The 27,620-nt window shown below is 41.7% G+C and overlaps 1 protein-coding gene and 1 long non-coding RNA gene across 3 annotated transcripts; one reads left to right on the forward strand and one right to left on the reverse strand.

Moving 5' to 3' along the window:
- Window positions 1-586: 586 nt before the first annotated feature.
- LOC118287123 (1-phosphatidylinositol 4,5-bisphosphate phosphodiesterase delta-3-A-like) lies at window positions 587-26,368 on the reverse strand. The gene is made up of 15 exons (XM_035611944.2): window positions 26,007-26,368; window positions 18,728-18,783; window positions 18,519-18,630; window positions 14,871-15,099; window positions 14,367-14,496; window positions 13,978-14,203; window positions 13,529-13,730; window positions 9,200-9,344; window positions 8,790-8,942; window positions 5,731-6,034; window positions 5,471-5,587; window positions 4,409-4,587; window positions 4,136-4,271; window positions 3,243-3,392; window positions 587-3,128 (listed from the first exon to the last, which is right to left on the reverse strand). The coding sequence occupies exons 1-15, from the start codon at window positions 26,095-26,097 to the stop codon at window positions 2,980-2,982; spliced, it is 2,379 nt and encodes a 792-aa protein (XP_035467837.2). The 5' UTR covers window positions 26,098-26,368; the 3' UTR covers window positions 587-2,979.
- LOC118287124 lies at window positions 7,211-9,511 on the forward strand. 2 transcript variants are annotated; one of them, XR_004785576.2, is made up of 3 exons: window positions 7,211-7,394; window positions 8,731-8,930; window positions 9,306-9,511. It is a non-coding gene; the product is annotated as an uncharacterized LOC118287124 (long non-coding RNA). The 2 variants fall into 2 exon arrangements; XR_004785577.2 differs by lacking the exon at window positions 7,211-7,394 and adding an exon at window positions 8,408-8,459.
- Window positions 26,369-27,620: the final 1,252 nt, after the last annotated feature.

The raw sequence follows: 27,620 nt of genomic DNA on the forward strand, positions 1-27,620 counted from the left end.
AAAACAGAACCTGTATTGTTGTCGAATTTGGGGGGAAATGCACATTTTGACAGAACTGGGATTACACGACAAAACACTACACTGCAATACGATAAAGGAGATGAGGAGAAGTCAGAGACCAGGCTAAATTCCGAATAACTGATATCACAAAGTTGGACCGCTTGCTCTGCACCGACCGTAGAGAGAGCCTTGACGTCAGAGGAATGATTTGGTGCGGAGGTGTGAAGGGAATGAAGAGTTCCTGACGGTGTGTGTCAGGCAGTGCATTGCCCTTGGCTCCACGTTGCAACTGCTCAGGATGAGGCGGCGGGATCATCAAGACAGCTTTCACTCCCTGACCTTAACCATGTAGTCGTGGTAGTAGTCTGCATTGGGACCTAATCCTAACCCTTATCCACTGGGTCTTCTGTTAAAAAATACCTAAAACATTGAAGGGAAATTAATACTTTCGTCCCACTTATTTTACCATTTGTTACTGCACTTCCTCCACCATCACTGTTTTGCTGATGGTGGATGGTTGAAACCACAGGCCACAGTCATATATCGAATAATCCATGATACAATATGGCTCAGAGAAAGAGACTGCTGGAATTCTACTTTTAGTTTATTTTTCACTGTTAAAATACATGTCAGTTGAAAGCATCGTTTGACTGCATGGTTAAGAATTGGACTTCACATAGTCAAACAGCATCTGACATCATGAGGTTCTTCAGTCTGTTCAGGTTAGGGTTCGTATTATCACATTTCTATTCTATCACTGTGTCTATATATATCACCTGCTTACATAAATAATATTGGATTTATGAACATACAGCTGGTGCAGCACAAAAGCAAACAGTTACAAAAAAACTTAACAATGAACAACGTCAATGTGTTGAAATGTATAGTTACAGTTATTGATATCATGGCTACAGTTCAAAAGACACAATTTTGGTCTCTTTCATATATGAATATCTTTCACTGGTTCTTCATACATGTGAGTAAGTGCAATATTGTCACAGACAGGGCTCGGATTTGGTTTGACATTATTGCCAGCAGCTCTAATCATGTCTTAGTATTGCCTATACATTGATTTTTTGTGGCCCCTGCCACACTACCAATACCCACCAACACATTGAGTAAAATCTTATTTGATTGGCCCCAATCCCGCTTTCAAACACACTGATAGAGGACCCATCTGTACAGACGTGACTGGCTGAAAACAACGTCATTTGATCTTTACAAAGAGAAGTGACGTATATTTCTATTGGCAAATGGCGCGAGGAAGTGAATTCTGATCACAAGTGATCCCTGGAGAAACATTCTAACACCGGTAGTGAACTGGTGTAACTCTGAGATGTCCACTTATGATTGGATCTCTCAGGACAGATGTTGACAGGTTGTCCTAATACTGATTTCAAGCGGGCTGTCTTCATTTTAATGCAGCCAGTGCTGATTGAAAAGCTGCTTCAAGTCAAAGGATTCTCTATGACAGAAAGCCACTATGGAATATTCATTGCACTTCTTGCCATGTTTAAATAAACACTGTGAATGTTCTCAAATCCTATGGAAAAAAGAAAAAAAAAATCAACTTTCTCAATAAAAACACTGTGTAAAACCTTTCACATGATAATCTACAGTGGATTACTTAATAGAGTGATGTCGAGCAAAGAGATGTGTTGTGTGATCTGTCCAAACACGATGATGATGATGATGACTAAAGCCACTAAAGTCTCTAATAATAAACGGGAACAAACCAAGAAGTCGCAAAGGACCGTCAGTCAGGTTGACTCGGCATAGGAGAAAACGATGGCAAAGCCATATAAAACAAATCAAGGTCATTTGAACTATGGAGCATGTCTGCATACGTCTCATCTAACAAGCTAAGAAGAAGCTCTATCTAGTGACCGGCATCGTCTTGCTATAGCATATATAAATGATATAATATAAAAGACTATAAAAAGTAATGTCATCAGAATCGGTTTACCATTGATCATAATACGCAAGGCTACATTATAAAAGTATTGGATGGTACAGTTTCACCGCACGTCTCTGACAAGCAGCAACAAGGGCGACTCTTTTTTTTTTTTTGTCAATTAAGCTCTCTTTGATTTTGCATATGGCATTCGATAGGTACAGAAGTATTAGGGAGAACGCCCCGTTGGAAATTCATTCTGAGAGAGCTGCATTTACACCTGAACATCTCAATGAATAGGTTGAAAGGACAGGTTTGGATTATTTCTTTTATCTTAATACATGAGCATGGAGATTCGCGACCCTCTGGACACTGTGGAATCTGTGGAAAAGGGTTTCTCACCAGCTTCAAGTCACATCCTAAAGTGTCCTCATGTGACCTGCTGTTTGTACATGGGGTCAGGAGTGTCACCCCAAAGACAGAGAAGAAAGTGAAAGAAAGTTTTTTTTTTTACCCCAGCCTGATTCAACTGGTAGACGACCAATGCCGTGTAAACAGGTACCCTTTACAAATACTTATGTTCAACTGCCCCAGGGTCCCATGTTGCCTGGGACCCCCAGAGTCTGTAGGAGCTGAATATGTCATCTCACACGTCATAGAGGTTGGCTGCTTCACATACCAGAGAGAATAAATAAAATCTACACTTTCTAAAGAGTAATTTTCAAATCACAGGCTTTTCTATTCAAATTTAAATAAACACTAGAACAAGATAAATATATATATATTTTTTTAAAAGGATAACTAGTTTTCATGTTAGCATGTATGTTTAGAATTTGGAGATAAAATCTAGCACCAAATTTGGGCATCGGTCTCATATAAATTCATATATGCAGGCTGGATTGATGGGTTGACATCAAGCTGTTCAGTCCTGCTCTGAGAATCAAACCCTGATCAATGTTGTAATAAAAGTTTATAACCGTTGAGTTTTTGGACCTCGGAACTACATCTTTCAATGCCAATCTGGCCACCTCCCTCTGCGGCCTTCGTGCTCCTTGTTGCCAGGGCAGAGGGAGGGGGGGAGGGGATTAGGGCGCCTTGGACGGAGACCTGGCCGGTGATTTTGCTGAGGATTTGTGGGGACTGCTCTCGCAGGGGCCGACCGCGACGTGGACAAAGAGAGAGGCGGGCGAAAGGCTGGAGCCGTCCAGCTTGAGCAGTCGGACATGACGATAGCCTGCAGAGGTAAGGGGAAAGCAAACGGTTATTCGTACTGTGTTGGCAAGCTGTTGGCAAGCATGTCTTTGTTACAGCGGCCACATTAGCCGAACCCTGCTGCCTTTAAACGAACCTGTGCGGAGACTGGTGAAAGGCAGCGTGTACTGCCCCAGGAAGTCATTGCTCGAGGTATAGTCATGGTCCTCCACCATGAAGCGAACCAGAGCCAAGTCGGGGACATGGACGGTGAAGTTAAATGTACAGTCCCACCGCGGGTTGAATCCTGAAGCAAAGAAACAACACCTTACTGACTTATGCACACCACATTGAGTCACATAGAAACAAGAAAATAAAAACCCCAACTATACTAGAGGATAAAAAAATATGACATGTCACAAAAATGGTAAATGCGTTGCATCTATGTAGCAGTTTCTAAGTCTTCATGACCTCTCCAGTCACATTCACCCTTTCATGCTGCGCTTCTCCGTCACACATCATTTACACACTGACAGAACAGCTGTCAGAGGCAATTTGTGGCCCAAGGATACTTCCATGCAGACTGAGGCGCTGGAATCGACCCACCGACCTTCTGGTTTGTGGACGACCCACAGTGTCTCCTGAGCCAGTAACCGACAACACTTCGTGAACATGGCATAGAAACATGTTTGGACCTTGGGGGATTGTCAGATGAGTCAACATACTCACATTGTGGTCAATGTGTCAAATCTAATGTAATCAATACCATTGATTAATTATTTATTTTTTTGCTCTATAGAATGTGTTTGGATTTTAGCTTATCTATATTCTGTTTCTGAAATGGCAGCAGGATCATTTTGTAAAACTTTGCCAAACTGTCCATCAGCATATTTCCCAAGTTTTTGCCTTTGGTGTTCTACCATTCATCAGTTACCACCCCTTGGTTATTAAGGGCCTTTAACCACTTCTCACAGTCGTCAATAGCAACAATATTAACCGTATGACTATTTGAAACCATGTAGAAACATGAGCTGTAGCCAAAGTGATTACCATTGTTGTCAACATGTTGAGTCTTCTTCTTATTGTTGTCAATGGGAGCCCCATGTAGCTCCACCCACACCTGGGGGTCCACAATGGAGCTGGGCTTGTCCCATTCTGGTTTGGGCAGCTGCTGGGCTGAGAGAACCTGCAATTACAATAAGGACACTCTTCATTTCAATGTTTGAATTCAACATGCTCTCTCATGGAGGAAAATAATCGTCTTTTGGATAGCAAACTTCTGCTACTTGCTGCTCAGTTGGGGCAAGTACTGCACTGTCTTACCCGAACTGTGAGCAGCACAGGGCTGTGGCCTGGACCTCCACCAACGTTCTCCGGGTTGAAGGTGGTGCCGAGCTGGCACATGAAGGGAGGTTTCAGGATGTACCCGCACCGACCGTTCTGCAGGAACCGTCCTTGGTTAAGGTCCATCTGCTCACCGGGCGTCTGGAAGTTCAGAGCAACTGGAGAAAAACCCAACACAGCTGTGTTAGCGGCAAACCTTTCTGTTCACCACACTAGGTTTTAATGTGTTATTGCTTGCGGGTAGACTGAATATACAGATGGACGACTTGACAGCTCCCAAAAGTGAAGCCAAATCATCTTGATCACACCCTGGTGGCTGGCTGCAGTATAGGTCATCACCTCCTCCATGTTCCCAGATGGAACATGGGGTGGATTCGGATTGTCCTTCCTATCGTCTTTTCCTATCTACTATTCCTCAACCTCAATTGAAAACGGCACGAGGTCAAGGAAAGGTGTAAAGGAGGATTCACAGCCGACAGCGCTGCTCAGTGAATCCGACTCCACTTACTCTATACAATCATTATGCGACGGCGGATGTTATTGACGTGTGTCTGCCGTGGTGAAACTACAATTTTCCGAAGATGGACTACAAAAACCTCACAGCTCCATCCGGCATATTTCAGTGTGTATTACCACCGTGTGACAGCAGATGTAAATGATTCATATGTAACAGTAACTTACAAGATGACGCGCGTACCTTCTGGGTCATATTTATACTCTTCCACTTCTTGTACTTCGGATTTAATCGTACGTCCGTGCATGGTGTGTCATGTTAAATATCGCAGCCACAATGAATTGTGCATTTAGAGCATTTAGAGAATCCTAACAGCTCTCATCATGGCTGCCAATTAAATACTTCCAGGTGACTTTAAGTTTTAGGACACTTCCTAAGCAAATTTGACAATTTCGACCTCACCCAGACCAAAATAAAAGTCAAAGTAGATGTCTTTCAAAGTGTGTCACATTACATTTCATTGGTAAGAACCAAGAAGGATTAGTTTCTGTCTCTTGATAATTGAGTAACTTGAAATAAGCTCTCACCAATCTGACAGCCTGCATTCCACATCTCCTGAGGGTTGTAGTTGGACGACTGGAGGCGCTGTCCTGAGGGGTAGATCCTGCTGAGCTGGTGACTGTTGTGACGCACAAAATACATCCCTGGAAGGGATATATAAGGACAAGGATAGTCCAATCAGTCAATTACTCCCACGGTCAATGCTGAAGATTGACTCATTTGTTTTTCATTTCGGTATCCACACAAGTAGGATACATGTAAGTGAGGTGACAGACACACATCATACCCGAGTCCTTTATGTGCCTGAGAGCTTCACTTTCAGAGAAGGAGGACAGTTCGCTTGCTGGGTTTCTCGCTGCTTGTTCAAAGCTTTTAAAATGAACACTGCGCGTGTACACGACCAGCTCGGACAGCTCTGGACTCAGCTTGGACACACTTGGCTGGAGTGACTGGCCCCCGTTTTTGGGGGGTGGTTTGCCTTCGGTCCTGCTGGCCTCCTCGTCTGAGGAGCTGAGGTCCGAAGTGCTCGATGAGCACTCCCCAACCGCGAGCTCCTTCTTTCCTTTCACAATGATTTTCCCTTTGAGATCCTGCACAGACACAACCAGCATGCACAAGACACAAGCTTACAACGCATTACCAATTTGGTTGATAATCATAGTAAATATATTTTGTCATGCTAGAATAACTACTTGCCACTTCAATAAAATAACTCCAAGTATTGCTGTACTCTACTTCCATCTATTTAATAGATAGATTTATCTATCTATCTATCTATTATCTATCTATCTGTCTATTTATCTCTCTATCTATCTATCTATCCATCTATCTAACCATCTATCCATCTATCTATCTATCTCTAACATTCGATATTGTGGTTTTGTTGCTTTTCTCTATTGAAACATGAATACCTCTGTTACTACTGCTACTACAAATGCAACATTATAACATATGACAATGTATAGGTAGGAATATAACAATACATGTGAATATAATCCTCAACGTAAATTGAAAATTGTGTTGACTCTTTCTATTGAATTCAATCCAAACCTGACACACAGGTGAGATTGGTTGATTTTGGGCCCTGTTGCCGAGTCAGGTCCCTGGGTTTCATGTGGGCCTTCCATTGTTCTAAGTACGTATGGACTGAGATCCCAACAAATATATACATAAACTATATCCCACCCAGTAGGAGAGGCTGCAGTGTTTGCAGTGATGCAGTTGACTCATCCTGTCAAGTTGAACTAGAAAAGCTCTCAGAGATATTCAAGATGTTCTGCATAATTAAAATATTGAAGTATCTCATCTCATCTCATCTTCAACCGCTTATCTGGGGTCGCGGGGGCAGCAGCTTCAGTAGGGGGCCCCAAACTTCCCTTTCCCGGGCCACATTAACCAGCTCTGACTGGGGATCCCGAGGCGTTCCCAGGCCAGTGTGGAGATAAAATTATATTGAAGTATCAAAAGTTTAAACTTTTAAGCACCGGTGAATGATACTGATTGACATAATTATGAAATAATTATAAATTGACATACGAGGGATGCAGGCCAGCAAAATCATAATACATTGATAATGCCACTGTAAAATGAGATTGTAAAACCTGATGAGCAGATTATATTTATGTTGGGGGCATATGTGTGGTGTAGCTGTTAATACCAATGCTGTAGAAGAACATGTTTAATTATAGCTGCAAGTAGCAATACACTGAACACAGGAACCCCTTTGTGTGTGTGAATGTGTATGTGTGTGTGTGTGTGTGTGTGTGTGTTGTTGCTGCTGAGATTGTCCCAAACCACAGTGACTGGCTGAAACTTTGCTTTGATCTTGACCTTTGACAGATTAAAAAAAAAAAAAATGGACGTAGTCAGCGGTTCCAGAAAGTGAAACCAATAGAGAAGTGCCTAAAACGTGTATTCTCTTGAATGACCAGCAGAGGTTACATGAACAAGGTCTGTTTCTATAGAAGAGTTTATGGTCTCAAACGTTAGTTTCAGGTCTTCTTCAATATATCATGTTGTTAATTTTGTAAATTACGGTCCAATTTAGAGTAAAATAGACGATAAAGCATTGGGGTTCAGATGCATTGTGATTGACAGGATGGTACCATCCGATGGGTGCAGGTCGCAGGTGTAGGTGGACGTACAGTGGACGAGTTTTCAGTCAGACCCACCCAACGATCCTCCAAATATGGCTACTTCTGGTTTCCAAAAAACAAAGATGGCTCCGGCAAATTTTTTTAACTCGAGGCTTCAAAACGTCAGTTCACGAACCAATGGGTGAAGTCATGGTGGGTTGCCACTTGATCCTGAGCATATCTCCAAACAATTTGCCAAGTATAATCCAGAAAGGATTAAAAATGCCTACATTATCGACGTTGCTCAGCAGGTAGAGTCAGTTGTCCACCAACCCGAAGGTCAACGGTTCAATCCCAGCTTTCCCTAGTCCGCATGCCGATGTGTCCTTAGGCAAGACACTTAACCATAAATCTTCTGACAGTGTATGAATGTGACAGAAAAGGCGCCGTAAACAGCAGCGCTGTATGAATGTGTGTTAATCGGTAAGTGACTTGTCCTGTAAAGCGCTTTGAGTGGTCAATTAGACTAGGGAAGTGTTATATAAATATAGTCCATTTACAGACAGACACAAATTACAATACGCCCACCTGCTATTGCATAGCATGGGTGTTAGTTATTGTTCCAATGAAGTGGATTCAGTATGTCTACACAGGTTGCATGTCACGCTTTTGGTGGGGGGTTTAGTAGAAGTAATATAGCAGTGTCACAAGTAATGAAACTAATTACTTTTGCTACCAAGTTATCAGTAAAGTTATTTTATTGCCTTTAAAAGAAAGAATAAGTAAAAAAAAAAAGTGAGTTAAACACTGTCAGAGTAACTTGCACAACAGTTATTATCATGAGTGCCTGCAGCAGCCCTCTTAACACATCATGATCTGTGTTAATGTAGGAGAAGTGGGACACAGAGGAGCAGATGGCCCCAGATTTCCAGTTCAAAACGTACAAGTCTGCTCTCTGCCTCACACATCATCCTAACAATGTCACAGTTTCTGTAAAGACAGACCAACTGTTTACAAATGCCTGACGTGCTGAGAGCTGGTTATTGGCTATTTTTACCATGTTCACGTTGCACTGAAAAGTGGCAACCGCACTACATCTTTGTGGATGAGTCATTTATCCATTTGTTCATCTTTTTTTTGTTTTTTTAATCTTCAGGGAACTGCAAAAACATTTAAAACATTTGACACATTTCTTCTTTTTGTGGTTCGAGGGCATACAAGCACAAGTGTCCTACTTCAAAACTTGAATGGACCAAATGTGTCTCCTTACCTCTGGAGAAGGCAGGCTGTGAGAGTCCAGCCCTCCGAGAGGCTTGGTGAGCAGCTTGTCTCCCAGGGTGGATCGCAGGATTTGAGCCATGACTGTCTGCTGCTCCACAGAGCAGTGGTTCTCCAGGGACAGGATCAGAGGGTAGGGAGACGCCTGGGAGACAGGGAAGGTACACTGTCAATGTAATGCTATCTAATAAATGGACTGCATTTTTGAAAAACCTTTTTCAAGTTCTAACAACCAGAAAAAGAGACATTGCCACATTAAGTATATCATCTTTGTCCACACACATTTATGAAGTCAGTCGATTCACAAAGCTCATGTGCTCAAACTTTGAATATGCGACCAAGCCAAAAATACAGTTTACCTGGAATTTCTATTGTAATTGACAAGTGAAATGGGCTACTCACTTTAAAAGCGTACTCATTTATAACCTCAATGACTTTGGCAAACGGCACTTTGGAGGTGAGTGTGTGTCCGTGGTAGATGACTGGCTCTCCTTTATCTCCATCCCAGCAGTCCAGCTCCACACAACGACAACCGTGACTCAGCGCTCTGAGAAAAACATCATCGTTAAGAATTACTACAATAAAAGAAGAGTCTGAGAGTCAAGTAATCTGTCCTTTTTCTCAAATCTCATTCTTTTTTTATTTTCTTTTTTTTATCATCATTTGATCATATTTCTGAAATGTGTCTTGTGCCCCAATGCATACTCTGTTCACATATATAATAAAACAGAACAATTAGCACGACAAAAATACTTCAGACACATAATACTTATGGCTCTTCATAAGTTAATTTTTGATTGTTATGCCTGTGGAGGCAAATTTGTGATTTGCTCTATGAATAAAATGTGACTGGATCTGACTACATCACACATTGTCAATAGGCCGCATGTTGTTTTCATCACTCACTTTCACATTCAGTTGTTGCTCTACACAGGCATACTGAGGCTAACTGAACCCACACTCTGTTCAGTCTCACACTTGGGACTCGACTTCTTCTCTGTATTGTCTAAAGATGAAAGTCTTCAAATAAATTATGAGTGAGGTGAAGTCTGATTGGTTGGATGAGCAGTTTGAAAACTTGACTCAAGCGTTTAACCTCAAATTTGTGTCTGGTCGCAGTTCGCTTGAGCTGAACTGAGATGCAACTAGGCATCATTATCTGCCCCTCTTAAGGGGCTCTATGGTTGATTCTATGGCTGAAATGGTCACACAAAGCCCCGTCGACTAGCCTCCAGGCTGCCTTCCAGTCAACAAGCCTTCACCCTTCACCCTGGCCTGTAAGTCCCCAACCTGTTTCCCAGCCTGCAGCTAAGGGGGTGACCCTGGAGATCTTTCAACCTGCAGCCAGTTTCCACATCCACATTTTCCCAGTCTTCATTGAGTTAACTGTCTTCAGACCACGTTGCTGACATCACATCAGACCCAGGACTGGAGGACCCTGAGCAGTCGCCTTTTGAGGAACTTGCGTGGCTATTCTTGTGTTTCCCCCGCAGAGGCTGCATGAGAAGACAGCACTATGACAACATTTAGCTTCCCAGTTCAACAGGGACTCAGTTGTCCAGCCAGCCTAAAGTTCTGCCCCAGGTTTCCAAGCTGCTCAGTTCTCAACGCAACTCAACCATTTTTTTATAAAGCAAATTTAAAACAACCAACGGTCGACCAAAGTGCTGTACAGGTGTTTTGCTCAGTCTGAATTAAAAGCCAGATTGTTCCCTACAATCAATGCCAAGCCACATCCAGAGCCAGACCCAGAGTTGGCTGTCTCCATGGACAAACCTTGTGATCCTGAGTTAGGGGTCCTGGCAGATCTCTAGGGCAGGGGTCTCGGCTGATGTCTTGTCTACTTTTGCGATGGGGGTCTCACTCAACATGCTGTAGGGTTGTTCACCCTGCGTACTTCCTGGTCTCCTGTTCAGCGGTATGGCCGACATCTGCCCCCTATCCTCCATTGGTTATCCAGCAGACTTCTGCCCCTGATTCGCAATCTATCCCTGTCGACTTACAGCCATTCCTCCAGTTGGGAGTTCATTTCACCTTTACAAACGTCCAGTCTCTCTGCCAGCCTCCAGAGAGTCCTCACCCACACCTCCAAGTCATTCTCCACAGTGGTTGCGACACACCTGGCCTGTATCCAGAGGGGAACTGCCTACGCCTGGCTCTATTCTTCTGCTCCCTGCTTCTCTGTTTGCATATACCTGCAGGAGCCTCTGTGAGGCTGTTTATTCCATGTTAAATACAAATTATGGTTACTGTTATTGTTTAACCATGGGCAGATTATATCGGTCAACATGATTTGACAGCTGCCCCACAAGACAACCAGAAGGTGACCCAGAAGTATTCCAGGGGCAGTCATGATAAGAGCTGGCGGAATTCTCTATATACAGTGGAAATAAACTTCTATGCTTCCAATCTTATCACCATTAGCATAGTGTAGGAAACATTGGACCATCCTTTATGTAAGGAAAGGAGGCAATGATGTCCCACAATACCTTGCAGCAGCAACATTTAAGTGACGCAACTTTGTAGTTTCCCCACAGCAGACCCATGTGAAAGTAGAAACAACAGAGCAGCTTTTCTGTTCTTGTAACATTATCAAAAACTCTATCTGTCTAGTCAGGAGTCATGTTGAAGAACATATTCTATTTCTTGTTCCCACCATCATCATAACAAAATACTACATACGTACATGCATACATACATAAGTGTTGTGTCACAAAATCTTTTCCATTCCGTAATGCATTGAAAATATATTTTCTCTGCTCCTCCAAGTGTATGAGACCTTTGTGTATTTGTATATTCCTGATATGCTATTTTACAATTTCAACAATCCTGTGTTTTGTGTTGATCTTCAACAATATGTAAGTGTAGTCAGATTTTCTTCCCGCAGTGGTTGTCTTTTCGTAACGCTTTAGACTGCAAATCAAATTTAACATGCTTGCTTCCAAATGAAGCGCTTCTCCATTACTCACATATTACACACAGGAGCCAGGGATTGTTGTGGACAACCCTTATTTAAGTACTGAGTTCGAATACATATATATGACTGGGCAATGGGCCTGAATACTCAATGGATGCCCTATATTATTATGACCTCAGACTTGGAGCTTGGATGCTGAACCTCATCCCCACAGCATTCAGCTCACTGGACAATGACCTGAGCAAAATCACATTATCTGCAAAAACAGAGGTGCAATCCTGAGGACGTCATACCAGGTACCCTCTACCTTCTTCTAAATTACATCAAGCCAAACCAAGTTGCACACACACATTAAGATCACTCCCTTAAATATGCCTGAATTACAGTATTCTCTAGGAAAACTATGCTCTATCTTGCTAGATAGAAAGAAAAAAAATCTTTGATCTGTCACTTTGTCCAGATCATAGGCCCATGTAATGTTTGTATAATCCTGCTGACAGTCAATCAAACAAACATAAAATATTAAAATATATAAAATGTAAAAAATATAACCTCCTTGGTGGAGGTAATGAAATAGAGAAGTAATCTACACCACAAGACATACTCATCTATAGCCTAGACTCTAACAGCATGTCTTTCAGGCCCCTTGACTCCCAAGATAACTCCAACCAAACTATTGGCTGTCTTCACATATTTTGATACGGAGAGACCTTGCAAAAGAGTAAACATCCCCTCTTAACAGTTTCAGTAAGCAGGGAAGAAAATTCTCCAACAAGTGGGACTGTAAAGTGTCACCATTGCCAAACCACTTTCAATAATGCAACCAAGGAGCTATTAAAGGTGACATATTATGCAGTGTTTGTGCACATAAATGTGGGTATCTGTTGAGCCTGCCAGCCCACAAACTGTGAAAAAAGACCATCCTGTAGTCTTTTTTGTGTGCTGCCTAAACCCTACAGCCTGGCTTTGAACAACTGGTTCAGATTTCATTCCCACTGTGATGTCACAGCTGGGCTCTTTTGGGGTAACCCCGCCTGCAATCTGAGAATCTCCAATTCTCTGGTGAAGGGGCGTGACATTTCCTACACATTTTGAAATCAGTTGACCAATCACAACAGACTGGTCCAGCTGGCCAATCAGAGCAGACTCTGGTTTATCAGGAGTGTTGAGGAATTTTTCGTCTATCCCCCCCTGAGAAAGACTTAAGATGAGTCTTCTCAGGCACCAAGCAAGGTCTATGGCAAGCCGAATCAATCATTGAGCAGCTGAAGTCTCTCTCTCTCGAGGTGTCATAGTTGCAGGCGGATGACGACATTACTCAAAGCTAAACCCTAACCCTACACTACAGGGACGGGGGGTGGGCAGACTATCTTGGGACACAGAACGCTGTGAACCTGTTGATCTGTGTAGCGAACCGGAAGCCTCTTCAATATTGAGCTCTTATAATTAATACTTCTGCTTAAGACATTCACGGTTTCCGTCTTCCTGAATCAGCATCCACTCCATCAATTATTCCATTTCAAGGAGGAGGGGCTAAATGAAATCCAGGCGTTTAAGACAGGGTGAAAAGAGGAGCTGCAGGAATGGGCAGTATTAGAACACTGATGCCTTTTCTGAACATTAGAGCATGTAAACCATTTCAAGTGGTAACCCAAATTAAAAGTATGAATCTAAATATGAGCATAATATGTCACCTTTAAGGCAACTCAGACCAGCTCAACTTTAGCTGCTGGCTTTACATAGCTGAGCACAGTCATTCAGAAAGGTATACAAGGAGCGTATGTACAGTATGATTGATGCCTAGTCATTCTTACCGGATGTAGGGCTCAGTGCTGCTGTCCCCCGTAAGCTGGTCCTTAGTGAGGTATGTGTTGTGGGAGGACGAGATGAAGTAGTGCGCCAGTGGGTGTTTCATGTCTTGGTAAACCCTTGCATGTTCCGGGTTGAAGACACAGTTCTCCTTAGACAGCATGTACATAGTGAAGCCATTGGGGGTCATGAACTGGTTCCTCTGGGCTGTACTGGGCAAAAGGCACAGACAAAATTGGAACACAAGACTGGTGGTAGTAGTATTGTACAGTTTTGTCACTAAAGCTAATTACTTAACAATCTGACTTTTTGTTTTTGCTAGATGTTTAACAATCACGTTAACTGCATAAAAGCTAGTTACTTAGTTCGTCCGTGTCCTGTTGATTTTTATCACAGCTCTTCTGCTAAACACACACCATTGGTACTTTGTAATTAATTGTTACTTTGACCCTACCCCACTCATTTAGTTCATATGTGAGTATGAGGCTTTGAGCATGGATGAGTGAAGGGTCCTCCCCCTGGTCCTTCAAGAAATCCTTCAGGTCCACAGTGGAGAGTACACAGCCATTTGCAGAGTAGCGAATAAACACAGCATCAAGTTCCGGTCTCCGTAACAGCTCCCTGCAGAAAACTTCAATCTCCCCGTGGTCCAGACGACCATCAGCTGACCGGTCACATTTCTACAGGGAAAAAACACCATTTGACACAGATGTTCACTCTGACAATCGATTTTCAAGCAAAGCAAAAACATGATGAATGCTATGTTGCAGTCAGTGTTAAATATAAGGTTAAAACCATGTGTAAGGGGATAAATATTAAATATGTTTGTCTGCGTCCATCCACCTGGAATAGGCTGCGGGCATATTGGTCACTCAGATCAATATTGATCATCTGCAGCAGTGTCTGGACTTCTTCATAGCTCATCTTATCATCGTGGTTCTGGTCAGCGCGACTCAGGTAAGCATGAATCCAGGTGACACCCAAATACAGTTAAGGAAAATGCCAGATGACACAATATATAGTCGTGTAATGGTTTGACCAACATGAAGTTGTGAAGCACAGAAATAAAATTGAAATAAATTGATTATTCAAAGAAATACTTTGTGTTGGGATTCTGTGGTTTCTGGCTTCTTCAATTGAAAAAAAATCGAGAGGGACAAAAGTACCGACATAGGTTGTCAGTGGTTACATGTCTTAACATTGGCACTTATGGGGCTTCCAACAAAATGTATTAATATTATTAATTCTTCCACTTTTAGATGGCTGTTTTTATTTATTTTTATTTTTTTAACAAGTATCTCCTCAGCTACAGTGTGGGCTAATTCCAATTTACAACAGTAAGGATATTGGTCAAGTTTTTCCTTCTGGGTCATATTCTCCACTCTCCCTTGCAGTGTCCGGATGCCGCGGGCCCAGTGTTGAGCCTCCTCCTGGCTCTGGCAGAGGAGATCCAGGCTCTTCCTGGGCCCTTTGAAGACCACTGTGAAACACCGGCCCTCAGGGACTGAGCTACCCAACTGCCGCAACATCTCTGACTGGCAACCCTCCCGAATGCACTCCACCTCCATGATGGAAACTGAGCAGATGTGAGAAGAGGAAAGAATAAGTAAATATCAAAACTGGTAATTGTGTGTGATGTTCTTTCCGAGAGGAACTTATGCATATGTTGTCGGTTTTAATCGAAAACCAGAACCCAGTAAAAGTCGGTCTGAGGTTTTGTATTGTATCAATCCTTGACCTCTATTTAAGATGGAGTCTATAAGAACAATGCAAATTTAAGAGCTTGCACAGAAAATATTTGTATAAGATATTAAAAAAAAAATAACAGTAGCTAACGAGCCAGTTAATTGAGGATGTCTATCTGCCGTGAGTATCCTAGACAGGAAACAATACAGACATTTTTCTTCCTCAATCTTGAAGGCCTAAAAGAACAAAAAGGGGAAAATGGAGTGAAAAACACATTTTGTGTGCAGGTTTTTTCATTGAGCCTCACACTGCATTTGTGTACCAGACCATTGTCATGGTTACAATAATGAAGCTTATGGAACAGTCGGTTTGATAAGCTTTGGGCACAAAAACAACAAGGTTAGGCTGTGCACAAGATCATTGTTTGGGTAAAAATAAGCACTTCCTTGAGGTTAGAGGACCGTCGCCATGGTTGCATTAATAAATGCACTAATCATTTACAGGAATATCTCTAAATATAATATTTGCTGTCTGACAAGGTTGTACAATGGGCCAAGATGCCAACTCAGCCCTTACATGATAAGAGGAGAAATGGAGAGCTCACTCCGCTACAGCACATCTCCCTGAATCAAACAAATGCATCGTTACACAATCACTGGCGTCACGTTTGATCTTTATATTTGTGACTTTACAAGCCCAGTCTCCCATTAAAGAAACACAAAGTCACCATCTATTTCCTCTCACATTCTATGAAAAATTTATTGACAGTACTGAGCATTAGTAAAACACGACATGCCTAATAAGCCTCATGATACTGTGGCATCAGGTGTTCAGAACCCTTCACTTTTTGAACACTATATTGTGCTGTATGTTTCGTTTTTTTATTTGTATTTAAAGATACAATTGCTACTGCTATTTCATGTAGATTTGTGGACCAAAATGGAAATTCTATATGTGTAAAATTAAATGGTAACTGGAATGTACTGTATTCTTTTAGCACTTTTACAATACAAGTCACACACACACACACACACACACACACACACACACACACACTTTCATCACTTCTATACATGTTGGGGATTCAGTGTCTTGCCGAAGGACACGTCAGCATGCAGACTGGAGCAGCTTGGGATAGAACCACCAACCTTCTGGTTAGTGGACGACCCGTTCTACCTGACAAAATCTGCAAATCTACAACAATTAATGTGGAAAAGAGCTGTGATTGCTTGCCGATAACGCTACAGTGTATAGGTAATAAGATATTGACCCTATCCATTTATTTACATTTGTTTGAATAATCCTGCTTTTTGATTGCAGAGACTTTCCACTTTTTCTGGGTTTATGTGTACAGCTCAAATATACTGTATTTTCAGTTTTAACATTGGATCACAGTTTGGGTTTTGTGTACTGTTCAGACACACTTCTGTTGTGTCAACAAGCGTCCATATCTTCTCTCAGGACAAGGAACAAGGTCCATGAATGCTGAAATACCAGCTTGTAGTGTATTGTGTGTTGTTGTCGAATTGGCAACTAACGGCACTGATGAAAGTGCAGTGCTTATCTTCAGTGCAGCACTTTAGGCAGGAACTTATCTAACTTCTGTTTTGGTTTGCTGATGCTCACATGACATCCGCGGATGCTTTGAATGCAGGTCAGCCATGATGGGACGCTTTTCTTCGGTGAAGAGGTAAACTCTACGACCATCTCATCTACGAGACACAACTATACGAGGCTGTAAGCTTCACTGGGGGTGAACTCGTCTGTTCAGACGCGAGAAGAGAGGAGTTGATCAACATGTTGATACACTCATCTGAGTTGCCTTCAATTATTATCACTTCTCAAAACAATAATTTTACTGAGCAATAGGATTAGAATTAGAGAGGGGAAAACCGCCTTTTACACAAATATTATTTTTTTTGGAATATTTTCTTCTCTTCTTCTCTCAGCTTTTCAAATTCTTTTGAATAAAACTATCCCTCAGAGGAAAAATATCTCTCTTAATAAACTGCTCCAAACTCATGTCCACATTAAGGATATAACATGCAGAAATTAATGGTCAAAAGCCAGGTTGGGTAACGTAGCATGAGACCACCCAGTGAGTAAAACTACTGGGCTTAATTACTGGGTGAGGCTGACAAGCTTCTGCTCTCTTGTATGCATATTTAAAGAGTTTTCAGAGGCAGAATGTGAGAGGAAAATATAGATCCTGATGTTCTCTCATATTGAGAAGAAAGCAAGAGACGCAACGCACACACACACACACACACACACACACACACACACACACGCGCGCACACACGGTGCCACATCACAAGCGAAACTAATGTTGTGGCAATTAAAGGTCTGGTCCTGTAGTTAGTAGGCTGACCTAGTGGCTGAGCCGTGTGGTGACTTACAGTATATAGCACCATACCACAAGCTCCAGGGCCAACTCCCAGCACCATGTAACATCCTATAATCTCACCGTTTGAACTACAGCAGGGTCGGCTGCCATCTCAGGCCGAAAATAGACGAGCTCTATAATCAGGGCGCCGTGTGTGACCCCCAGATAGCGGAGCAGACGGAGAGTGTCTGTGCAGAGTAGTAAGTAGCATTTAAAGTTAACAAAAATAGACACAGTATATCCATGTTTCACCTCACACACCCAGTCAGCACTGAGGTCTTCTGGAACCGTTTTCTATGAAAAAAAAGGACGGACCTGCTTGTTTCCAATTATGATCCCGAGATGGTGCTTAACCTCTGGGTGGGGCCCCTTACAGGAGGACGTCAATGGCTTCATGGAACCAATTCTGCAGTGGGTAATGTATGGAAAAGGTCTTCTCATGTCCAATTGGCTACTTGAAACTAAAACTCTGGGTCCAAAATATACAGAATGCAGTCTGATGCTGTGTAGTAGAGTGCTGTTGTGTGGCCCCAGGTCTTGAGCCTGCTTTGTGGAAAAGACAGTAAAATAGAGCTCAGCTCACATTAAATGGTCTATTGTGTGAGCAAAAGGTTGCGTGACCTGAGAAGACAGCTGGCAAATGATAAAAATAGAAGCATGTCTGCTCACTTCCCAAGAGGGTGTAGTAACTATTAAGTTTTAGTACAACTAGTCGAGAGTTCAAGTCTTAGCGTAAAACTGTGGATCAGACATGATTCAAGAAGTCAAGAAACAAGTAACCCAAAGGAGAACAAGCTTTTGCTTCTTCGCTGACTCAGCAATCAAGGTACAGTAGTGTGCGTTTCTGCAGCCGTGTGTCAAATCCCTGTGCACCAACACACTGATTGTGGTCCTCATGCTGGGAAAAGATGATAAACACTCACAGGATTGTTGTTCCTTGGCGCGGTTGGACGTTTTGTGGGACTGACACCAGACAGTGACTCCGTCATCCAGCAGCTTTAGAGTTCGTCGCTTCTGCCAGCGAGGTGAGCGGACCTTCACACACAATCAGTTCATCCATTAGATCTCATTTGTTTCATTGCTCACACTAGCTACTACGGACAACTGACAAAGACAACGATATTTGTGATACCTTCACCATACTGGAGCCCTGCAACATCCGCTTCACATCTTCATCCTCACCAACTCCTTGAAAGGAAAGCAAACAAAATTGAGTTGAGGAAAGAGGGATATGATGTTGTAGAAATAATCACACACAGAGTCATGAACTTACAGTAGGTCAGTGGCACTGAGAGAAGGAAGGATAATTTGAACATGTTGTATAGACACATCTGTTGCACCATTTGGGAGCTCTGTAATTATAACATTTTGTTCCTGGACCCACTCTTGGTCTATCGACGTGGAGGTAGTTAACGTAGCTGACTGTCTGGTAAAAGGGAGAGTCGGCAACCTTTCACACACCCATTGTTCAAATGTACGACATCAGAAATAAAACATTGTTATAACCTGGTACAAAATAATGTTTTTTGTCTCTAAAGCTAAGTTCATTACAATTGTACGCAAGGTGCATCTATATAACCTTAACCCTCACCCTAACTCACCTGTTTAAACTTGCATTGTATTGTTTTAATTACACTGCATTACAAAGGCAGCACAGTGTTGCAGTGGTTAGCATTGTTGCCACACAGCAAGAAGAGGCAAGGGTCTTCAATCAAATCCAGGTTCGGACCAACCAACAAACCAATCAGGGCCTTTCTGTGTGGAGTTTGCACCTTCTCCCTGTGTCTGCTTGGGTTCTCCCCTGGTTCTCCGGCTTCCTCCCACAGTCCAAAGACATGCAGATTGGGGTTAGGTTAATTGGAGACTCTAAATTGACTGTAGGTGTGAATGTGAGAGTGAATGGTTGTTTGTCTCTGTAACAAGTTTGATGTTCCCCTGATGCAAATTAGGGTTCTAATGTTCATGTTCTATCAATAAAACAGTTTTGTTTAATTAAATATCTAACTCTTAATACTGATGTTTTCATGAATGCAAGATTTGACATTATATTTGTTAAACAGATGCTTGTGTTGTGGCATTCACTCAATTTTTGATATTAAAACGATTAGACTTAATATTGAATTATTGAAAGCACATTTTTAAAAGCTGCCCATAATCAGTTTCAGGACATGGAAAAGGAAATAGGCAACTATCAGCTAACAAATTAACCATAGAAACAATAAGTTATCAGTGGTGTATTGATTTTTCCACAGCCTCTCAGTGGCCAATGAAAATTAACTAGAATGGCGTGTACCTCCACCAAGGCCCAACAGTCCCCGTATGAAACCACATTTAACTGTGTCATAGATATTTTAATTAAGATCCATGAGATATTGGTGAAAAAATAAAAATAAAAATCTATCTATCTTAAAAGTAATACAAAATTCCTGCCCCTTTGTCTGGAAAATTTTTAATGGATTCCTTATTGGTCCATGTCCCATCCTTCCACAAAGTTTTGTGGAAATCCTACCGACAAACAAACTAACAAACAAACGGACATAGTGAAAACATACGGTAATAACATAAACGATTAGACATTTCAATTTTATCCACTTGTTATAAACCGTTTCGTGTAGAAGCAATTTATGAAGACGAAGCAAGTAGCAGTGTAATCAGTGACTGTCCAGTAAATACAGTGGCCAATGGAATGTGAGGAATGTAAGTGATAAGGAAAGATTTAAAACGGGGTCAAAGGAGGTCCTGTGGCTTTTCTATCAAAGAGCCATATACATAGTAACATGTGTAACTATATTTAGGCATATCAGAGAAAGAATACATTATTAACCAGCAATATGATTCTTTCCAACATGCGAAGGAAACTATTACAGTACTGTGAGGTTGCCTCTAAGCTCTCCTTCACAAATACTGCTGAGTCCTCAGCTGAGTAAGCAAGATTCAGCAGCTGCAACACAAGACTCACTGTGGTTTGGGGAAGGGCCGGGTCACAACGCTCACAGAGGCGTTTTGATACTGGAAAGACGCTCACACGCGCACACACACACACACACACACACACACACACACACACACATACACACACTGACCCCTCTGTGCAGAATTCACTGGGTGTGTGGTTTTGTGTGTGTGAGGTGGAAATGAAACAAACTGTCTGACTGTGGCTTAAAGGAGTGACTGACCCCATCGGGGTGACTGACCTCACCTATGATGAAAACATGTCATTTGATTACTGATGCAGCCGCACTGCACATCTACAACGCTCTCATGTTTCCGTCAGTCAAGAGCGTCGAGATAAGGGTCAAACACACACGTTTAAAAGCCATTGTCTGCGCCAATACACACAATAACTAGGTGCATGACTTCTAATGTGTATTCAACTGAACCTGAAGCTTGGACACACAGCACATATCAGGTTTTACAGAGGGAGTTTGGTCCTTACTAAATATTCATAGCCAATAACTGTTGAGAAGCTGAATAACCAAACTGAAGAAACTAACATTAGCCGCAGCAGAGTGTAGATTTAGTGTTGTGTAAATAGCTCTTCTGTTGTGTGATTTGCTGCTGTGTTGTGTTGTGTGATTTGTTGTCGTGTTGTGGTGAATTGCTGTCGTGTTGTGTGATTTGCTGTTGTGTTGTGTGATTTGTTGTCGTGTTGTGGTGAATTGCTGTCGTGTTGTGTTGTGTGATTTGCTGTTGTGTTGTGTGATTTGTTGTCGTGTTGTGGTGAATTGCTCTCGTGTTGTGTTGTGTGATTTGCTGTTGTGTTGTGTGATTTGCTGTTGTGTTGTGTAATCTGCTGTTATCTTGTGCTGTCGTGTTGTGTTGTGGTGAATTGCTGTTGTGTTTTGTGATTTGCTGTTGTGTTGTGTAATCTGCTGTTATCTTGTGCTGTCGTGTTGTGTTGTGGTGAATTGCTCTCGTGTTGTGTTGTGTGATTTGCTGTTGTGTTGTGTGATTTGCTGTTGTGTTGTGTAATCTGCTGTTATCTTGTGTGATTTGCTGTCGTGTTGTGTTGTGGTGAATTGCTGTTGTGTTTTGTGATTTGCTGTCGTGTTGTGTGATTTGTTTATGTGTTGTGATTTGCTGTTGTTTTCTGGGATTTGCTGTTGTGTTGTGTGATTTAATGTCATGTGTGATTTACTTTTGTGTTGCGTGATTTAATGTCATGTTGTGTGATTTGCTTTCGTGTTGTGTGAATTGCTGTTGTGTGTGTGATTTGCTGTCGTGTTGTCGTGAATTGCTGTGGTTTTCTGTGATTTGCTGTCATGTTTTGTGATTCAATGTCATGTTGTGTGATTTGATTTCATGTTGTTTGATTTGCTGTTGTGTTCTGTGATTTGCTGTCATGTTGTGTGATTTTTCCTGTTGTGTTTTGCACTTCAGGGCCACCGTATATTCATCTACAAAAAACATTGGTACATGCATTACATGCTTCACAAAATAATTGTAAAAAATAGCAATCCTTTGTAAATAACTTATCATTTTATTTAAAATAACATTTAGTTTTTGTGAATGAAGACCAACTTGATATTAGCTATGAAGTATTTTATATCTAATGCTGTATATGGTATTTCACTGATCAATTTAGCATGTTTTAGGAAAATAATGAGTGCCAAACAAAATTAGGATTACATGTTTTGTGGTGGGGACAAACACTGCCTGTGGAAAATACAACCTTATGAGCTTAATAGAGTCAAGAGTAGGAGACCTAAAAGATAATCAACACATCTGACTCAACGTGATACAATTTTATTTAATAAAGGATAATTAAAAAGATTGAAAATGAAACTGTTTCGCTACTTGACCAAATAGTCAGGTATGTTAGCACAGTCATACATTTTCAACTTAGTCTATACTGCATAAGCAATACTACCAACTCTGAAACAAATATTTTTCTCCATGTGTGCATGTCATAGAATGTAAATAAAGATGGACGATGGGTCTTCACTTCATCCAGTTGTACAAAAGACAAAATATTTTGGATATGGGGGCGTGGTGATTGTGTTGTGGAGCCATGGTGTCAAGATCCCACCAATACACGCTCGATACATCTCAGCTGTCAATCATGACGTTTTGAAATGTTGCAACTTGATTTACTTAATCAGTTGTTTAAATCTAACTAGTTACTAAGAACTGAGGAAAGCGTAAGACTTTGGGTATAGATTATTTTATAACTTCACTAAACCAGTTTTTGTAACTCAGTAAACTTTATATCAAGGCCATAGTGGTCATAGTGGCCTATCATATGTGTAATAATTAAGAGATTTTCATGTCAATGTAAATGTAATTGACATTACATGACACTATCCACACTCACTTAATTTCATGAGATTCACTTATTACCTCACTTCTGGACCTTTATCGATAAAGACATGAATCTTGTTTGCTCCACCCAAAAAGTTGAAGGGGCATGCATTCACATAAAAAGATCACTGTGTATCCTCGATACAAATATTCAGAGAACATCGATAGTAAAACCACAGATGTATATTCAAACACAGGCCACAGGAAGCAGCATAGAAACATGACAGTGTGCAGATGTTGTTACCCATAATCAGGTCACCATCATCAGCAACACTAACCCATACATACAGTATAACCTGTCAAACTTAAAGGGGCAGTAAGCACTTCTAAAGCAATACAAGTTTTGTAAAAATCAGCGAATATTTCCTCACGGCTAGCTGTCGCTTTTGTGTGTGCGCTGAAAAAAATCCGGGTTTTCGGCACAGCCCAGGCTCTGTAAATTGAAAACAACAAAAGAATGGTGCGGATCGCACCATACAACACAGCGAGAGCAGTTTCTGAACATCACTCGTCGACACCTTAACACTTTGTGTGCTAGCGGGATGCCCTGCAACTCGTGGCCCGGCAAGAGCAGTAAAATCACAACAACAACAAGTAGAGAGACAAGCTTTCTCCAAAATCGCTTACTGCCCCTTTAAAACGTTCCTCTTTGATAAAGCTCGTAAAGTGCACTTAGATAATACATTTTGGGATTTGGTGCTGAACAACTAAAACTGTACTGATTTGAAATTGTGCAGTGAACTGAACAATGGCAGCAATTCTGTCACAATTGAAGAGCAAACATGTGCATCTTCTATATGAAAGAACGTAAATAAAAGCTTTTATATTGCCAATGTGTGAACAGACTGCAATTAATGTTAAAAATGAGACCTTACTTTCACAGTTGCCTATAACTTCCTTTGGACTGATTTTTTAATGTACAAGACTTGGTAGATGTTAGCTCCCGTTTGCCTTGCCTTGCCTCTCTTCTGCTATTCGACAGCTCCAACAGTGTACAAAAATAGCAAACATTAGCTCAGAAATGCAGTCCACAAAACAAAAAAAGTTGAACCTAGTGAAGCTCGTCTGGCCTAACTAGGGGTCAACATCGGCCGATACGACGCTTTATGAATCCCGTTTCAAAAAGACCATTTAGTTCTGCATTGCCAGACCTATCTCCACATTCTGTTTTGGCATTGTGCCATAGCTGAATAGTTGAAAAAAGAGCAGTATTGTCAACTCAACGTCTTCTATTTCACAGGTATAGAGGCCACTGTTCTCCTGGGAACACTCAGAGCTTTAGAAAAAGGTTTTATACTTTTGTCATGAGCTAAACTTCACCATAGTATCATCACAGGGGTTTGGTTCCTTGGACTCATGGTTTGGCTTTTGTCCTGACATGCACTGTAAACTGTGGGACCTTGCTCTATATACAGAGGTGTGTGTCTTTTTTAAACTATGTCCAGACAGTTCAGTTTGCCACAGTCCAGTTGTACACTCATCTCCAGGATCATTATAGCAATCAGGAAGCACGTGACCACAGCAAAGGGTCTGAATAGTTTTGAGAGTGAGGAATATAAGTTTTGGATTTTCAATAGATTTGTAATAATTCTAAATGTTCCTATGTTTTCTCTGTACGATTAGGGTTTTTTGAATGTAGACTTATGAGCAAAATGGCAATTTTATCAATTTGCAATCAAATCTGAAGCAAAAAAATATGTGCAAAAAGTGAAGGGGTCCGTCTTACACTTTCTGAATCCTCTGTAAGATTGAATTTATTTTATATATTTTGCACACTGTGCTCACATACTGACCTGCTCTTACCGGCCAATTGCCCACAAAAACAGGCATGAGGAGAAGAGCAGAGACACAGTGTTTGTATAGTACATGTCCCTCTGTCTGTATGCTTGTTCTTACTGGCGGGCCTGTTAACCTGTTTCCCTTAATAACTCCTCTGGCTGTGGAGAAAGTTTTCCTGACCAGCTGGTAAATGTTGTTTTGTTCCCATGGGGCAGAGTAGAGTTTAAACTCAGTCTGCACAAACAGCAGGGACAGGAGTCACACTGCGACGGACTCCAAGACACACAAGCCACTCTTATTACCCTGCCTGACAAGCATGAGCTACAGAATGAGTAAAATGCACCATTGATGCTTGTGAGTGTGCAGGTTTTTTTTTTCTTTCAGTCAGCCACAACAGCTCTGTACGGTTGAGCGGGTGCAGGCGGCATTTGCGAGCTCAAGTTCGTGAAGACACACACAGTAAACATTGGTACACTGACCTCTAGGCAGTGAACACTTTCACACATGTAAACATCAGGTCTCATGTGATCAGTCATCCATGCCTTCTTTCCAATTCAAACACACTATGTTTATTAATGATTAACAATTAGCAATTAGTCAGTTAATTGATAACATGACAGGACGTTCATTTTGGCCAACTTTCATGGTGCCATTGCTAGAAATGTCTTAAAAGGGAGGGTTGATTTTCTCCACGGTCGCCAAGCGCTTGCTCAATGTGGTCTCCACCTCACTGTGTAAAGAGCCTTGTGATAATGTATGTTGTGATGTGGCACTATACAAATACAATTTAATTGAATTGAATTTAAGGTTTCATTGATAAAAAAACAAAAAAGCACTACTATTAACTGGTTCCACGTGTGAGGGATATTCTCATTTATAAAATTTCCTCTGCCGAGGAGGTTATGTTTTCACCCCTGTTTATTAGTTGTTAAAACATTATTACATTGTAATAATAATAATACATGTTATAGATATATTTTAGAAGATAATATTGAATACAAAAAATAAAAAGCCAAATGTGGCCTGTTTGACACCAGTTAACTTGCAGTGTTTTTCTGCAGAAGTGCATCTTTTTTTCAAGAGAGCCCACAGTATATGAGACATCACTGACCTCAGAAAAAAATACACATATTTTAGTGACGACTGTTTTGTCCTCTGGGGATCAAAATCAAGCATCCTTCCAACTTCCAACTCTGTTGTGAGAAATATGTCCTCCTGATATCCGAAGTGAGCGCGTGAGACAACGAGGACCGAGGTGCACAAGCCTCCGACCACTGGTCCCATTCCGGTCCCAGACGCGCGCGGCTGTGGGCTGGGGCGCAAACACTCACCGAGATTCCTCAGCGGATCGATGGCCTTCGACCTGGACGTCCCGGCTCCGTTCTTCGCCGCCGCGGCCGTCTTCTTTCTGTTGCCCAACATCGCGCCTGCGAGGCGCTGCGCTTGCTGATCGCTCGGCCCTCCTCCCCTCTCCCTTCACCGACCCCGAGCTGCAGATCAGCGGTGCGCCTGGTGGAGCTCCGCGGCGCCCCGCCGGCTGCTCCTCATGCTTTTATCCCGCGGAGGAGGAGGAGGAGGAGGAGGAGGAGGATGACAGCAGTCAGGCCAAACCTTCTCCCTGCTGATGTCACCGGGACTGGGCTTTTTAACCACAGAGCTGTCCCAGTCAGACGAACACACACAAGACACGTCAATATCCAGAACACACAAGTACTTCCTGAAGAGACTTTCAGCATAAAACTCAATGTACCTTCCCCTTCCCTTGGAAGGGGAAGGTACAAGGCGGATTTGAGTTTATGAGACCCACTGTTGGTTCATGAAGCAATGAAGTATTATCCTGAGAGATAAAAACAATGAATCACAATTTGTTCGTTGTTCGGGTCCGTATTCTTAAACAGAAAAGAAAATTAGATACATATTTTGGGGATCAAAATTGAAGGGTAGTGGAGAATGAACAGGTGAGCAACTGAAAAATACTCTAGTAAAGTACAAGTATTGTATCTACAAACTGTATAAGTGAGGACTTGGGTGAATGCACTTAATCAGTATACTATCATATAAATAATTATTCCTTGTGAGAAATATTCAGAAACTAATTAGTAGGATATGCTGAGCAGTGTCCACTCTGCAGCATGTTGTGTTCACCAAACTAACATTATTGTAACAAGGCATCATAACCCTGAATGATGCCCCGAGCTCCCTCAGATGTGAACTATTTGGGGTTATGTTTTTATTAATCTTTGTTCTGTACTTAACTGCCTGAAACTACAAAATCAGACTTTACCGAAGCGAACGTAAATTTCTCCTTTTCAAAATAAGGCTACTCGACGTAAAAAATTAAAATCTTCTGTGAATTATACTATATCTATTTGTCGTGTGTTCGTTTGGTGTTGCCAAAATCAAAATGTCAAATCTTTATTAACAACGTTTCAAGCGCTGCGCTTTTGTTTTGAATGCAAACCCTCGTCACTTCCGGGATTAGTGTAGTCTCTGGCAGTTTACAGACAGACGGATCTTAAATGGATTATCGGCGGAGGAGAGGCAGTGCGTCTGAAGTCTGAGTGTTATTCGTCTCTGTGTTGTTTTTTTTTAAACTCCAACCAAAATCCCAGTCGAGGCGATGGCCTGAAAATAGTTGATCCTCTAATGCTGCCCGCTGTAATCAGGGCAATGGTTGTTGGTGCTGCATAACGCGCCTAATGCGCCCCGTCCCGTGTCCTAACGCACAGACACACAGTCCGGAGAGTGTGATGAATTGACGGCTCCAGCTCATCTGTGCTGTCATCTCTACTATTTGCTAAATTGCACTGGCGATACTAGTCTAGATTGTATTTTTAACATCATTAGAAGAAAAAAGAGGAAAAAAAATATGTAGAGGATAGTAGATTGAACAATAGATTCATACTTGTAAGGAACAACTGGGTTTGGACGGCAGATAGAAGCAT

This window comes from Scophthalmus maximus, chromosome 16 (genome assembly GCF_022379125.1).
Source record: "Scophthalmus maximus strain ysfricsl-2021 chromosome 16, ASM2237912v1, whole genome shotgun sequence".
Lineage (NCBI taxonomy): Eukaryota > Metazoa > Chordata > Actinopteri > Pleuronectiformes > Scophthalmidae > Scophthalmus > Scophthalmus maximus.

Coding starts and splice junctions, on each gene's coding strand:
- LOC118287123 (XM_035611944.2), bottom strand. CDS start 26,097: ATGTTGGGCAACAGAAAGAAGACGGCCGCGGCGGCGAAGAACGGAGCC. Junction 14,497..14,870: donor CAGAAGGAAAAACTTGACCA/ATATCCTTACTG, acceptor TTTGGGTGTCAC/CTGGATTCATGCTTACCTGA. Junction 3,129..3,242: donor TTTCACCAGTCTCCGCACAG/GTTCGTTTAAAG, acceptor TTACCTCTGCAG/GCTATCGTCATGTCCGACTG.